At 38.9% G+C, this 12,627-nt stretch overlaps 1 protein-coding gene across 2 annotated transcripts; it reads left to right on the forward strand.

Moving 5' to 3' along the window:
* Positions 1-218: 218 nt before the first annotated feature.
* Positions 219-10,376, forward strand: hmgcs1 (3-hydroxy-3-methylglutaryl-CoA synthase 1 (soluble)). Of its 2 annotated transcripts, none has more exons than XM_084936031.1 (10): positions 219-377; positions 2,157-2,605; positions 3,513-3,638; positions 3,938-4,102; positions 4,791-4,959; positions 5,129-5,299; positions 6,009-6,115; positions 6,230-6,355; positions 6,881-7,038; positions 9,525-10,376. In XM_084936031.1, the coding sequence occupies exons 2-10, from the start codon at positions 2,158-2,160 to the stop codon at positions 9,600-9,602; spliced, it is 1,548 nt and encodes a 515-aa protein (XP_084792157.1). In that variant the 5' UTR covers positions 219-377; position 2,157; the 3' UTR covers positions 9,603-10,376. The 2 variants fall into 2 exon arrangements, with proteins under 2 accessions (XP_084792157.1, XP_084792158.1); XM_084936032.1 differs by lacking the exon at positions 219-377 and adding an exon at positions 832-960.
* The last annotated feature ends 2,251 nt before the right edge of the window (positions 10,377-12,627 follow it).

The raw sequence follows: 12,627 nt of genomic DNA on the forward strand, positions 1-12,627 counted from the left end.
CAATTTTTCATAACCATGGTGCTCTGTACTACAAGTGCTACACACTACCGCGCCAGGAATTATTTGTGCAACCTGATTGGCTCTTTCTTTCTCACCAGACATCATGCATGTCATACTATTGGACAGCAAATACGGCCGTGATGCGTTGTTGTGATTGGTATTCTCCGATTGGTTGGAAGCTTTCAGGGGGTTCGTAGCGCCGCATCGTGCCTGTGAGCTGTGATTGGACAGGAAGCCAGGTGCTGTAGTACTGAGGTTACGCTGCCTCGTCACTGTCTGATATAAATACACCTCTACTTGACTACTAGAGGTTGCTGAGCTGGATATAAGAAACGCCGAAGAGAATAACCTTCATCACTGAAGTTGACTACATACAGGTGAGAATCGCTACGAATATCCTGCAGCTACACGTGTTCAGTTATGAAGAAAACACAAGAGAAATTTATTGTGCGTTGCTGTTAATCTGATTTTCACATGAGAATAAAGAATCGTTATTATGTGAGCACACACACACATATATATATAAATAGATGTTTTAGTTAATGTAAGATGTTAACACTGAATCAGACATGGCGAGTCAGACCCTTTAGTACAGGTTTATGACAGTGTGTGCATATATAAATATATACACCTCAGTTGGTCCGTCAGCTGTATTCTTCCGACTAGCAAACTGTCCGAAGAAACGCTTGTAGTCCGTACTGTGATCTATCAAAGTATGTGCCCTGCATAAGAATGTCATCCAACTAGTTACTTTTTAATTTTTTTAATTTCATTTTTTTAATTGAAAACAACATATTTTCATACGCAAGTGTCCCGTTAACTCAGTGTGGTAGACTATCCTTTGGCTCCCAGGCATGCACTGCTTAAGTTCCAGGAAATCCAGTTGCCGTTGCCCTTTCACCCAATTTTGTTGCCCACTGTACTTATCTGGTCCCCGTCTAGTTCTATGTAGCCGTTTAGGTACGTATTCTGAATGGTATAAAAGCAAATATATAGTTATGGGCAGCTCCAGAAATGTGTCCTCCACTTTAAGCTAAGCCAGATAGATTTGGTTCTGAAAATCTGCTGGGCCGACCTTTTGACTAGCTAATCTTACCGGCTTAATATGCATGTGGAGTGACAGTATATGTCAACATTTGATGATATTTATGTAAAAGTCAAGGAAAGAAAGAAGGTCATAGAATCAGGACAGCTGTAGCAAATATATCACATTTGCTGTTCTCTTAGCTAACGTGGTTGCTAGCAATGCCACCCGTAATCGCAGCAAGTCGGCTAACGTTATCTGTCAGATTATTAGTAAAGAGATCATCAGTAAACAGTAAATAGACTAATATCAGTACACTGTTCTTTTCTAGTATTACTTTTTGTGCTTTCTAAATACTTTTGTAATAAGTCTCAAACTAGTATACAGTTTGAGAGTTGGATTTTATTGTTTATGATTATTAGCCTGTAATGACTCGTGCTCTGCGACGTTGTTGTAATTAAATAAAATGTACCCCCATAATTATGCAGCTGTAAAGGTTTCGGTGCTGATGCCTGTGCATAAGTAATATTGTTATATTAGTTTATTTTGGCTATACATTTTCAACCCTTATACAACCAATTTTATCCCTTTTCATCATCAGCATCTGTTAGTGTAGGGTATTTTAGTCTGAAGCCTGTTGAGGTAAATGTTGCTGTAATTTGGTGCTATATAAATAAAACTGATTTGAATGAGATATAACCAAGTACTTACCTGTCAATGGGGCTGGTCATATGCCAGTATTTTAAGGCTGAATGGTGATACTTAACATATGGATTTTTCCATATTTTCTATAAAAACATTAAAATTGTGCCATTTACTAACCTACTGATTTAACTTGTGTTAGAGTGATTCAGATTTCACCATCAGAGAGTGAATCCAAAACTGCATACTCACAGATGTAGATACTGGAACTGCTGCATATAGCTACTTAACATATATGATCAAATCCTTATTTTGTTTAACAAATTATCAGTATAAATTAACTCCTGTATGTATCCATCAACCCTGTTTATTGACATTTTTAAAACTGGTGTGCTTGGAAACTAAGAGCATATCTGTTTTTATGTGTTATCTGTTTGTTATTAATATAATGTTTAATATGAAACCCCTTCTTGTCCCCTAACTTGTTCAGGATGCCTGGCTCAGCCCCAGTTAGTTACCTGGGACCGTGGCCTAAAGATGTGGGTATCATTGCCTTAGAACTGTACTTCCCATCCCAATATGTGGACCAGACTGAGTTGGAGGAGTTTGATGGTGTGCCCGCTGGTAAATACACCGTGGGCTTGGGCCAAGCTCGCATGGGCTTTTGTTCAGACCGTGAGGATATAAATTCTCTCTGCCTGACTGTGGTCCAGAGGTTGATGGAGAAGAATGCTCTATCCTACAACAGCATTGGTCGACTGGAAGTTGGTACTGAAACCATCATTGACAAGTCCAAGTCTGTCAAGACAGCCCTCATGCAGCTATTTGAGAACTCTGGCAATACAGATGTGGAGGGAATTGACACCACAAATGCTTGCTATGGTGGTACAGCTGCACTCTTCAACGCTGTCAACTGGGTGGAATCCAGCTCATGGGATGGTGAGTAAGCTTTTGTTAATGTTAAGCTGCTTTTGTTTATATCAAAAATTACCAGAAATATCTCATGTTTTCCAGTCAAAGCTGACCTCTCTAAACCCCAAAAGGTTAAATTTTACAATTAGATAAACCAAAGAAATCTACAAAATGTAAACATTTGAGATGCTGGAGCTCCAGAGTGGTTTCCATTTTTTGTTTAATAACTTAAGTAGTCTCCAAAGTGCATTGCACTGCTATAGTTATCATCCCAGTCCACTTAAGAAAAGTCTTTCAGTTAAGCATAATTACTCAGCATTACCCAGCAAGTCATGCAGCAATGTAATTTCATGAATGTTCACTTATTAGTGTTACAAGTTCTTCATATTTCACAAATCATTGTGTGTTAGTGAGCTGTGGCTTAGGTGAGTGAGCAGGGCGTCTACCAATCAGAAGCTTGGTGAATTGAACAGTTTCCTCAGATGTGTCCGTCGTGCGATCATGTGACTGTTAGACAAAAGTGCTGAATGGACGCTCTGGATTCTCAACTTGAGAAGAAAGGTCTAGAATCGACTCTGTGTGCAGTCATAGCGCCCAAAATATAGCACATGTAAGCCTTTTGAAAAGCCACAGTGGCTTTTTTTTTTTTTTTTAAATCTCTTCACCAGTGTTTAGTGACATGCTGTCTCAAACATATCTCTCTTGTAAATGAGACACTAAGTCTCAGCGGGATTACCTGTATAAATAAAGTTTAAATAAAGTTAAAACATTATATTATGCATGAAAACTTATGTAGATAGACTTGTATATGCAGTATGTGGGGTATGTGTGTGTCTTTTTGGTGTTGTCTGTGTTGAGTGTACCTAAAGCAGCTTCTGTTTTTCTAAAAAGAATGCCTTAGTGATTTCCTGCTCCTTGTGTTTCTTCTCTGCAGGACGTTATGCTTTGGTGGTAGCAGGGGACATTGCTGTCTATGCCACAGGAAGCGCCCGGCCTACAGGGGGGGCTGGTGCTGTGGCCATCCTGATTGGGCCTAATGCTCCTCTGGCCTTTGAGCGAGGTCAGTTAATTGATGGCTTTGTTTCTTATGCTCAGTCTCTGAGACAGAGCTTTTGGGAAAGAAATTATACATTTTTGGAAAAAAGTTTATTTCTGCTCAGATGAGTTATGATATAAGCACTAGTAATGGATACACCAGTAGGACTGTGTTAAATCTGTTAGTAGATAAAATGTATCCAGAAATGACCTCAGTCATGCAACGTTTTAAATGAGCATCGCACAAAATGTGTCTGAACATATGTCTTTTGACATTTGTGGTAAAATGAGGGAATGACTGAAGTTGTTGTTTTTAATATACAGGCCTACGGGGAACCCACATGCAGCATGCATATGACTTCTATAAGCCAGACATGGTGTCAGAGTATCCTGTTGTAGATGGCAAGCTGTCGATACAGTGCTACCTGAGTGCCTTGGACCGCTGCTACTCTGTGTACCGCAACAAAATCCATGCACAGTGGCAACGAGGTTGGTAGTATATAGAAAGACACACACATGTCTGGTTTGCTATCCTCGTGAGGACATCTAATTGACATTATGCTTTCCCTAGCCGCTTACCCTAACCCTAACCATCAAAAATGAATGCCTAATCCTTACCCTAAACCTTAACCATAACGCAATTGTAACCTTGACACTAAAACCACATTTTGAGTCTTCAAACTCATGGGGACATGGATTTTGGTCCCCATCAGGGCTGTTGGTCCCAAAGAATAGTAAATTTCGTATTTTGGACCCCCCCAAATAGGAAAAACCAGTACACACACACACACACGTACACACACACACACACCTTGGCCAGAAAAATTACTTTGGTTTTCTCTCAAGGTCAGCGGTTTGGTATAAACTGCTCTGTGGTATGGGGTCTGTAAATTGGAGTAAGAGCCAAAAGCTCTTAGCTGCCCCTTTCTTTTTAGCAGGAATTTATGCTGAGCTAGGAAGAAGTGCAACAAGATTTGAGTTGTATGTAGAAAAAACATGTTCAAGAGAAGTGTTGGTTTGAGTGAAACTCTTATCTATCATTTCAAACTGTCATTTACACCTGTGCCGTATGTAGCCTAGTGTGGTAGTACTGCTTGAGCTACACACAAGATAACCATTGCGTCATTCAGTAAATTAATTTTTTCACATGGTCTTTAATCATTATATTTTCTAACAGAGGGTTCAGATAAGAGCTTCAGCCTGGAGGACTTTGGCTTTTTAGTCTTCCACTCTCCTTATTGCAAGCTGGTACAGAAGTCATTGGCAAGACTGATGCTGAATGACTTTCTGAACCACCCCACCCCAAACACTGAGACCGGACCCTTCACAGGCCTCGAAGCCTTCAGGTACTCTCAAAGTAAAGCACCTGGCCAGATAGTTTGTTTTAAAGTTGTGAGCTCAAGTGTAATTGCTAGTTTTGGACATATTTAGACATTTTCATCATTTGTACTTTTATACAAACACAAAGGGGGGAAAAGCACTTGTAGTAGTTTTCTTACTCATTGTGTGTTGCAGAGATGTACAGCCAGAGGATACCTACTTTGACCGGGATGTGGAGAAGGCATTCATGAAGGCCAGTACAGATATGTTTGAGAGGAAGACCAAGGCATCCCTGCTAATCTCCAACCAGAATGGAAACATGTACACCCCCTCTGTCTATGGCTGCCTGGCATCACTTATTGCACAGTATGTCTCATTGTCTTTTCTTCCTTTTGCATTTATTTGTCCACTGAGGTCAAACATTAGTTTGAATCACGTGCTTAAGAAGGTTGAAGTCAAAGCCTGGATTAACCTATAATAAATAAATTAAAGGCAGCAACACATGGGTGCAATAGTTTAGCTGTCAGCTGGAGCAGATGAACATATGCTGCAAGTCTTAAAGTAATGTCCTGGGTTCAACTCCAGTCTGAGTTCTTTGCTGCATGTCTTTCCCCACCTTCCTGTCTGCTCTTCACTGCACTATCTAGTCAAGGCAAAAAAGACAAAATCCACTCAGACTTGAGGCATAATTAAAATTCTGTGGGCTGTGCTCAAAATTTTGTGTTAGGCTTTGTGTGTGTGTGTGTGTGTGTGTGTGTGTGTGTGTGTGTGTGTGTGTGTGTGTGTGTGTGAGAGAGCGGGAGCGCACAATTTTCCTTTCTTTTCTTTTTTTTCTTTTTTTTAAAAATCCATGTTATAGTCCACTTCTCAACTGCCTGAATAATAAAGGCTGAACAGATCACATAGAAGTCCTGAATCCATACTGATTCCACAACACTAACATCAAGAGTCTCTTTGGATCCTTGTCCTTGATTTGAAATGCTTGTCCTGCTAAGATTACTATTTATTTGGGACTAGTTTTACTCATCCAGTATGTATGTAAAAAAAATATATATATTTGTTGCCTCTGTTGTAGACAAACACCATCACAAATGGCAGGACAAAGGATTGGAGTTTTCTCCTATGGTTCAGGATTTGCTGCTACACTGTATTCTCTCAGAGTGACACAGGACCATACCCCTGGTAAGTCATATATTTTACAATTGACTTGTGTGACATAAGTAAAATTGCAAACTTTTGCCATTAAAAACAGTAGAAAGAAACTGTAGTTCATTTCTGGTTGGTTGTCTGTGTCAGGATCTAGTCTGGACAAACTTGTATTGAGCCTAAGCGACCTGAAGACAAGACTGGACTCGAGGAAGAAAGTTTCGCCAGCTCTTTTCTCTGAGAATATGAAGCTGCGAGAAGACACACACCACTTGGGTATGACCTCGCTTTTGTTGCTTGGTTATTATTTATCCATATTTCTGACAGCAAGGACACTAAGAGCTGTCACAAATGCACAAAATAGCGTTCATGTAAGCACAAATAGAAAATGTTAATTGTGATGTTCTACAGTAGTGACAAGTATGTGATTCTTGTTCTAATATAATTAAAGAGCTTCACAACGGCTTTTGCTGTGCCCTAATATAAAATGTTACTTGGTTATTTATATATTATTCTGCACAAAGAAACATGATTAACAAATCTTGATTGACTGATTTAAGTCAAAAACAAAAATAGAAGATTCACACCCCAGGTAAATGTAAGACAGTGTACCCTGACTTTGCTTTCAAATTCACACATCTGAAGAGTACTTCAATGGAAAGTCTTTAACTTGTCAGAGTCTTGCCTCAGTAAAGTAGGCTGGTTTGGCTAAAACGCTCACTGAGTTATTCACACACACAACTAGACTGGTATTTGGAATAATGGCTTGTTTACACTGATCACTTTTTTTTTTCCATACAGCCAACTATGTCCCACAAGGCTCTGTTGAGGATCTGTTCCCAGGTACATGGTACTTGACGCGAGTGGATGACAAACACCGCAGGGAATATGCCCGCAGACCTCTGGATGATGACCTGCCAGCAGAATCAGAACTGGTTCGCTCAAGCAGTGCCACAGAGGTACAGGAGGAATAAATATTTGGGCAGTTTTCTATCTTTCATATAGACAAAATGAATTCTGTAACAGTATTTTTGTTTTTTTAAATCTGTAAATGACTATATGAGCAGTCCCTTATAGAAACAAATGACATGGTGGGCATGTAAGAGTCCACATGCTTAGTAAGAGTATAAAACCTTTAATTGGTGAATCTAAATTGGCCATAGGTGTGAATGCGAGTACGAATGTCTGTCATCCCTGGCGATCCATCCAAGGTGTACCCAACCTCTTGCCCTATGGTAGCTGGAATAGGCTCCAGCCTCCCTACGACTCTGATAAGGATAAGTGGAAGAGAATGGATGGATGAATGGATGAAATCACCCAGCTATTTTATATAATTTAGCTATATTCGGGTTGTGGGGGCTGCAGGCTAAACAGAGAACCACCTCTTCCAGCTTATCTGGGGGAACACTGTAGCATTCCCAGGCCAGCCGGTAGATGTCATCTCTCCAACGTGTTCTGAGGCTGAGTCTAGCACGGGTCTTCCTCCTCGGTATGACAAGCCCAGCTGGTGTTGCAACACTTTATTCAGGAGGCGACCACCTCAACTGTCTTCTTTTGTAGCTGCTGTACTCTAAACCTTTCCTGAATGACTGAACTCCTCAGCCTGTTCTAAGGGAAAGCCCATCCACCTTGCAGAGACAGCTCGTTTCCACAGCTGGTATCAACAATCTCATTCTTTTGCATTTAGAAAAAGAACTAACAACTAGAAGAAGAAGAAGAATAGTAAAGAATAAAGAGAAACAGGAACTCAATAGTGTGAATGCTTTACAAAACACACAATAATCTTGTCAACAAAAAGATCAAGTGAGATTAAGAGATTTATGGTGTTTGTCAACAACAATCTCAGAGCAGCAGCTCCACCTGGTGGTAGATAGCATTTAGAAGACAACAATTTACTGATATTTGGCATCAATTGAAAACAATTACATTAAACAACTAGTACATCTGGTACCGACTAGTGACAGTAGTGACGATTACTCCTGTAGTTGTCTAGTCATGCACATCCCTATACACTATATTGCCAAAGGCATTTGTTTGTCTGCCTTCACATGCATATGAATTTAAATGACATCCCATTCTTAATCCATCTAGTTTAATGTAATGTCAGTCCACTATTTGTGGCAGGAACCTCCATTAGACACTTCCCTTTCCAGAATTGCATTCTTGAGGTCAGACATTGCTGTTGGGTGAGAAGGCCTGGCTCATGGTCACCTCTTTAATTCATCCCAAAGGTGTTCTATAGGTTTGAGATCAGGACTCACTCAAGTTCTTTGACACCAAATTCCCTCATCCATGTCTTTATGGACATGGCTTTGTACACTGGTGTGCAGTCATGTCGGAACAGGAAGAGGGGCTCCCCAAACTGGTCTCTAAAAGTTGGGAGCATCAAATTGTCCAAAATGTCTTGGATGCTGAATCATTAAGAGTTCCTCTCATTAGAACTAAGGAGCTGAGCCCCTCCTGAAAAACAACCCCACACCATAATCCCCAATACACTAAAAGTTCTTTTGGCAACAGCCAAACCCAGACTTGTCCATTGAATTGCCAAACAGAGAGTCGTGATTTGTAACTGGAGAGAACATGCCTCAGCTGCTCTAACAAATGATCTGCTTTGCATTGCACTTGGTGGTGAAAGGGTTGGATGAGTTTTCATCCAGGGATATGCGTTCCATGAAGCTCTTTGCACATTGTCCTTGAGCTAATTTCCACAGGAAGTTTGGAGGTGTTGACTCTGCAGAATGTTGCAAACTCTGCACCTCAGCATCCTCAGATTTTTACACGGCGTACCGCTTGGTGGCTGTCATTCCTAATCACTTCCACTTTCTTTTAATACAACTAAGAGAGTACTGTGGAATGGGAAAGAAATTCCACTGGTGGCATTCTATCACACTACCACACTGGAATTCACTGAGCTCCTTAGAACGACCCATCCTTTCCCAAATGCATGTAGAAGCAGTCTGCATGCCTAGGTGCTTTATACACTTGTGTCTATGGAAGTGATTGGAACAGCTGAATTCAGTGATTTGGATGGGTGAGTGAGTACTTTTGGCAATATAGTTTACTTCTGAGCCATACTGCTTGTCATCTCAGATTTACACTGGTCAGATGGTTCTTTTTCTCAGTGGAAATGCAAACAAGCAGTGGTCTGAAGGAACCATTTGGCTTCCTGAAAAGTGTTCCTGGGCACTTGGATGGATGACGGTTTATGTAAAACATAAATGTGGAGGCACCTGTGATTCAGAAGAGAAAGCTTATCAGCATTCTCTCTGCATGTCTTGGTGTACCTAGACAAGATACTGAAGCCCTTTTCCCCATCTACGAAAGAATCCCCCTGCACATGCAGCATTGCTTCTCCCATATAATCAGAGGGATCTAACTTGTCAAAATGCAATATATGGACAGTAATGAATTGTTTCATGATGTTGATTATTTTTTCTTCTTTCAGCACATCCCAAGTCCAGTAAAGAAGATGCCTCGTATGCCTGCAGCCACGGCTGGCTCTGAAAGAGCCGTCAGCAACTGAAAGTACTCTGCACTTACTTGGAGAATTATAAAGTTCCAGCAGTTTGGAAACTATGCGAGACAATAGAGATCAGATGAATAGCAACAGAAAGTGCTGTGCCGTGCAAAATTATGATTAAATCTCCATTAGTGGAGGACTACAAACAGCTGGAGTCCCCTTGTCTTCATGTGTTACTGCAGGACAGTAAACCTGAGCAGAGTCTGTTATCACAATATTTTATTTTAGTTATCCTTTATTTCAACTTTTATATTTCATGAACAGCTATATTTGGGAGAACCATAAACAGACATAGACATAGCACGATTGATTCTGACAGCTGCCAACCAGTGATGATGTGACTTCAGGTTTTCCTCTAATGAAACAGAACGAAGAGTATGTGTCACCTGTTTTTATGATTTAAAATTGTACTGCTGTCACAGCATATGATGGAGGTGCTGACTTTACAATGTCACTTGGTCATCATAAACCAGAACAGTTCAACACAAGAGGCAAAATGATGCTATATAAAGAGGAGCTTTTTCCAGTAGGCAAATGGTGTGTTATCTTTAAACTTCTGATTCCGGGAGCCAAATATCTAAAACCCAATGTAAATCTGTAAAAAGAAAAAAAAAGAGAAAAAAGAAAATATGCACTGTAGCATACTGTATACTTTGTAACACATACCTGGTTTTATTTTGTTGAGACGCCAATCAATTTATTGAGGGGTTATTGTAAGAAAATGTTTAATAGTGTTAAACATTTCACTGATAAATAAATCAAAAATATCAAACTGTCTATGGCTTCTAATTTTCCATTTTTAAAAGAACTTTGTGTGAATTTGAGAAACTGGTCAGACAAGAAAAGACATGTTCTTGGACAGAAGGAACTTTAGCTGAAACTTCATATTTGCAGTCTAATTCATTAAACTGGGTAAGGTCATTGGTTGCATTGTCATTTTCTAAACCTGTTCTGTTCACTTACAGAAGTAAATAGCAAGCAAGTCATTTATTGCCTCTACGTGTACAGAAACAGTTCACTTTATTACAGGAAACAAAAAGGGGAAAGAAGATTATTTAAAAATGTTGTCATGGAAACATTATAGCCAGTGCCTGCAAGGTTGTCTTCTTGTGATGTGGCCCTTTTTAAGAAATCTGAAATTTACATTCATCCAATCTAATCAGTGTTTCAGGGGGAAAAAAATATAGGTACCGTACAAACGGCTGCTAGAAATCCTTTGTAAACCCTCTTGAATTTGAGTAATTTATCCTATCATTCTTGAAAGTGCAGTCTGATCTTCTAATTAAATTTAGTTGTTAAATTTACACAAATTTACATGTGTACTTTTAGGTTTCTGTTGCAAACAGTGCAAGCAGAAAGCAACCAAACAATTTCATTTCAGTAACTTGTAGTTTGACAACCTCGTAGAAGCAGGAACTTCCATCAGAAATTTCCTGTAGCTGCTTGTCATACTTATACAAAACATGGAAGAATCCTTTATTATTCCTGTAGAATGAGGGTGACTACATACATACATTCGATTGGCATAAATTGAGTTGATAAATCTACCATCATCCTCATATTTGTCATCATTTGACTATTTATATATCAAAGTGCTTGAGAAATTGAACAAAGTGATATAAAAAAGGGGGTTGCCTTTCTGATTTCCTCTTTTTCAATTGTTTGTTACACTTAAATGTTTCAGATCAAACACATTTAAATATTAGACAAAGATAACACACGGAAACAGAAAATACAGTTTCAACATGGCACCATCACACTACCCCCACCATATTTTACTGTTGGTATGATTTTTCGTTTTTGAAATGCTTTGGAAATGTAATGAACACATACCATTAAATTTCTCATAATTAGGTTAGTTATCAGAATTGGATTGTTGTGGGCAGCATAGTGGTGCTGTGGTTAGCACTGTTGCCTCACCTTAGGCCCATCCCTGTGTTTGCGTCAGTTCTCTCTGGGTGCTCCAGCTTCCTCCCACAGTCCAAAGGCTTGCAGTGATGGGTGTGAATGGTTCTCAGTCTCTGTTAGCCCTGTGATGTACAGGCGACCTGTCCAGGGTATACCCCACCTTTTGCCCTAGGAGAGGCTGGGATAGACTGATTAACTAAAAGACTAAAAACATCTTAAGTTAAGTTCAGATTAAAATGCAAACATACTGTTATCCTGTTCTAATAGGTGGAAACACCTAATGTTTTCCCGCCTCATATATACTTCACACTGCGGAAAACAATGTGTCTCCCTCTTTAATAGATTAAGGAATTTGTGATTATGATTTTGCAAGGATCACAACTAAACCGGATGTGGGATTTATTGTGCATCATTTCTGTGGCATTAAATTTAGAATAGATACAACAATGCTGTTGGCTATTAGAGGCTTTCAAGAATCTAGTTTTTGATTAGATTCTAAATTGCCAATATTTCCTGGATATTTTTTTTCAAATAATAAGGAGAATTATTATATTTTAAATCCTCTAACTACTAACTGCAACACTGTAGTTAACTGTCTATGTTTTTACACAATGGTAATTTTCTGTTATTTATGTACATCTATCCAAAATAATTAAAAGAACACAAAATGTTTGTTTAGGTGGCAAAATAGATGACTAATTTGTTTTAGTAAGTTGCTTATTTGACAGAAGAAATAGCCATCTATCCATTTTCCTTCACTGATTTTAAATAACATTTCACTAAACTTAATTCACCACTAGTACTTGCTTTGCAGAGTTGCATACTGAAGCATTTAGTATGTATACAGAATCTGTTTTTACAGTTCTCATCTTTTTTAATTAATATTAATTTGCAGAACATTTGTATTAAGCTTGAACATTAGACAGGTCTTGCAATAATCACAGAAAATATACCTTGCCCTAAAAACAGCAAATTAATACTGAGTGACCATTGACCATTGACACTGACTGAATAATATAACATAATATAATATTATAATACTATAATAACATAATAATAATAAAGAGACAAAAGAACTGTGTTTAATGTGTGATTAAGATTTATTTAGAGAAAAATAATC

Source organism: Perissodus microlepis, chromosome 7 (assembly GCF_051167445.1).
Source record: "Perissodus microlepis isolate ML-2025 ecotype Zambia chromosome 7, ASM5116744v1, whole genome shotgun sequence".
Taxonomy (NCBI): Eukaryota; Metazoa; Chordata; class Actinopteri; order Cichliformes; family Cichlidae; genus Perissodus; species Perissodus microlepis.

Coding starts and splice junctions, on each gene's coding strand:
- hmgcs1 (XM_084936031.1), top strand. CDS start 2,158: ATGCCTGGCTCAGCCCCAGTTAGTTACCTGGGACCGTGGCCTAAAGAT. Junction 4,103..4,790: donor CCATGCACAGTGGCAACGAG/GTTGGTAGTATA, acceptor ATTTTCTAACAG/AGGGTTCAGATAAGAGCTTC. Junction 5,300..6,008: donor CTGGCATCACTTATTGCACA/GTATGTCTCATT, acceptor CCTCTGTTGTAG/ACAAACACCATCACAAATGG.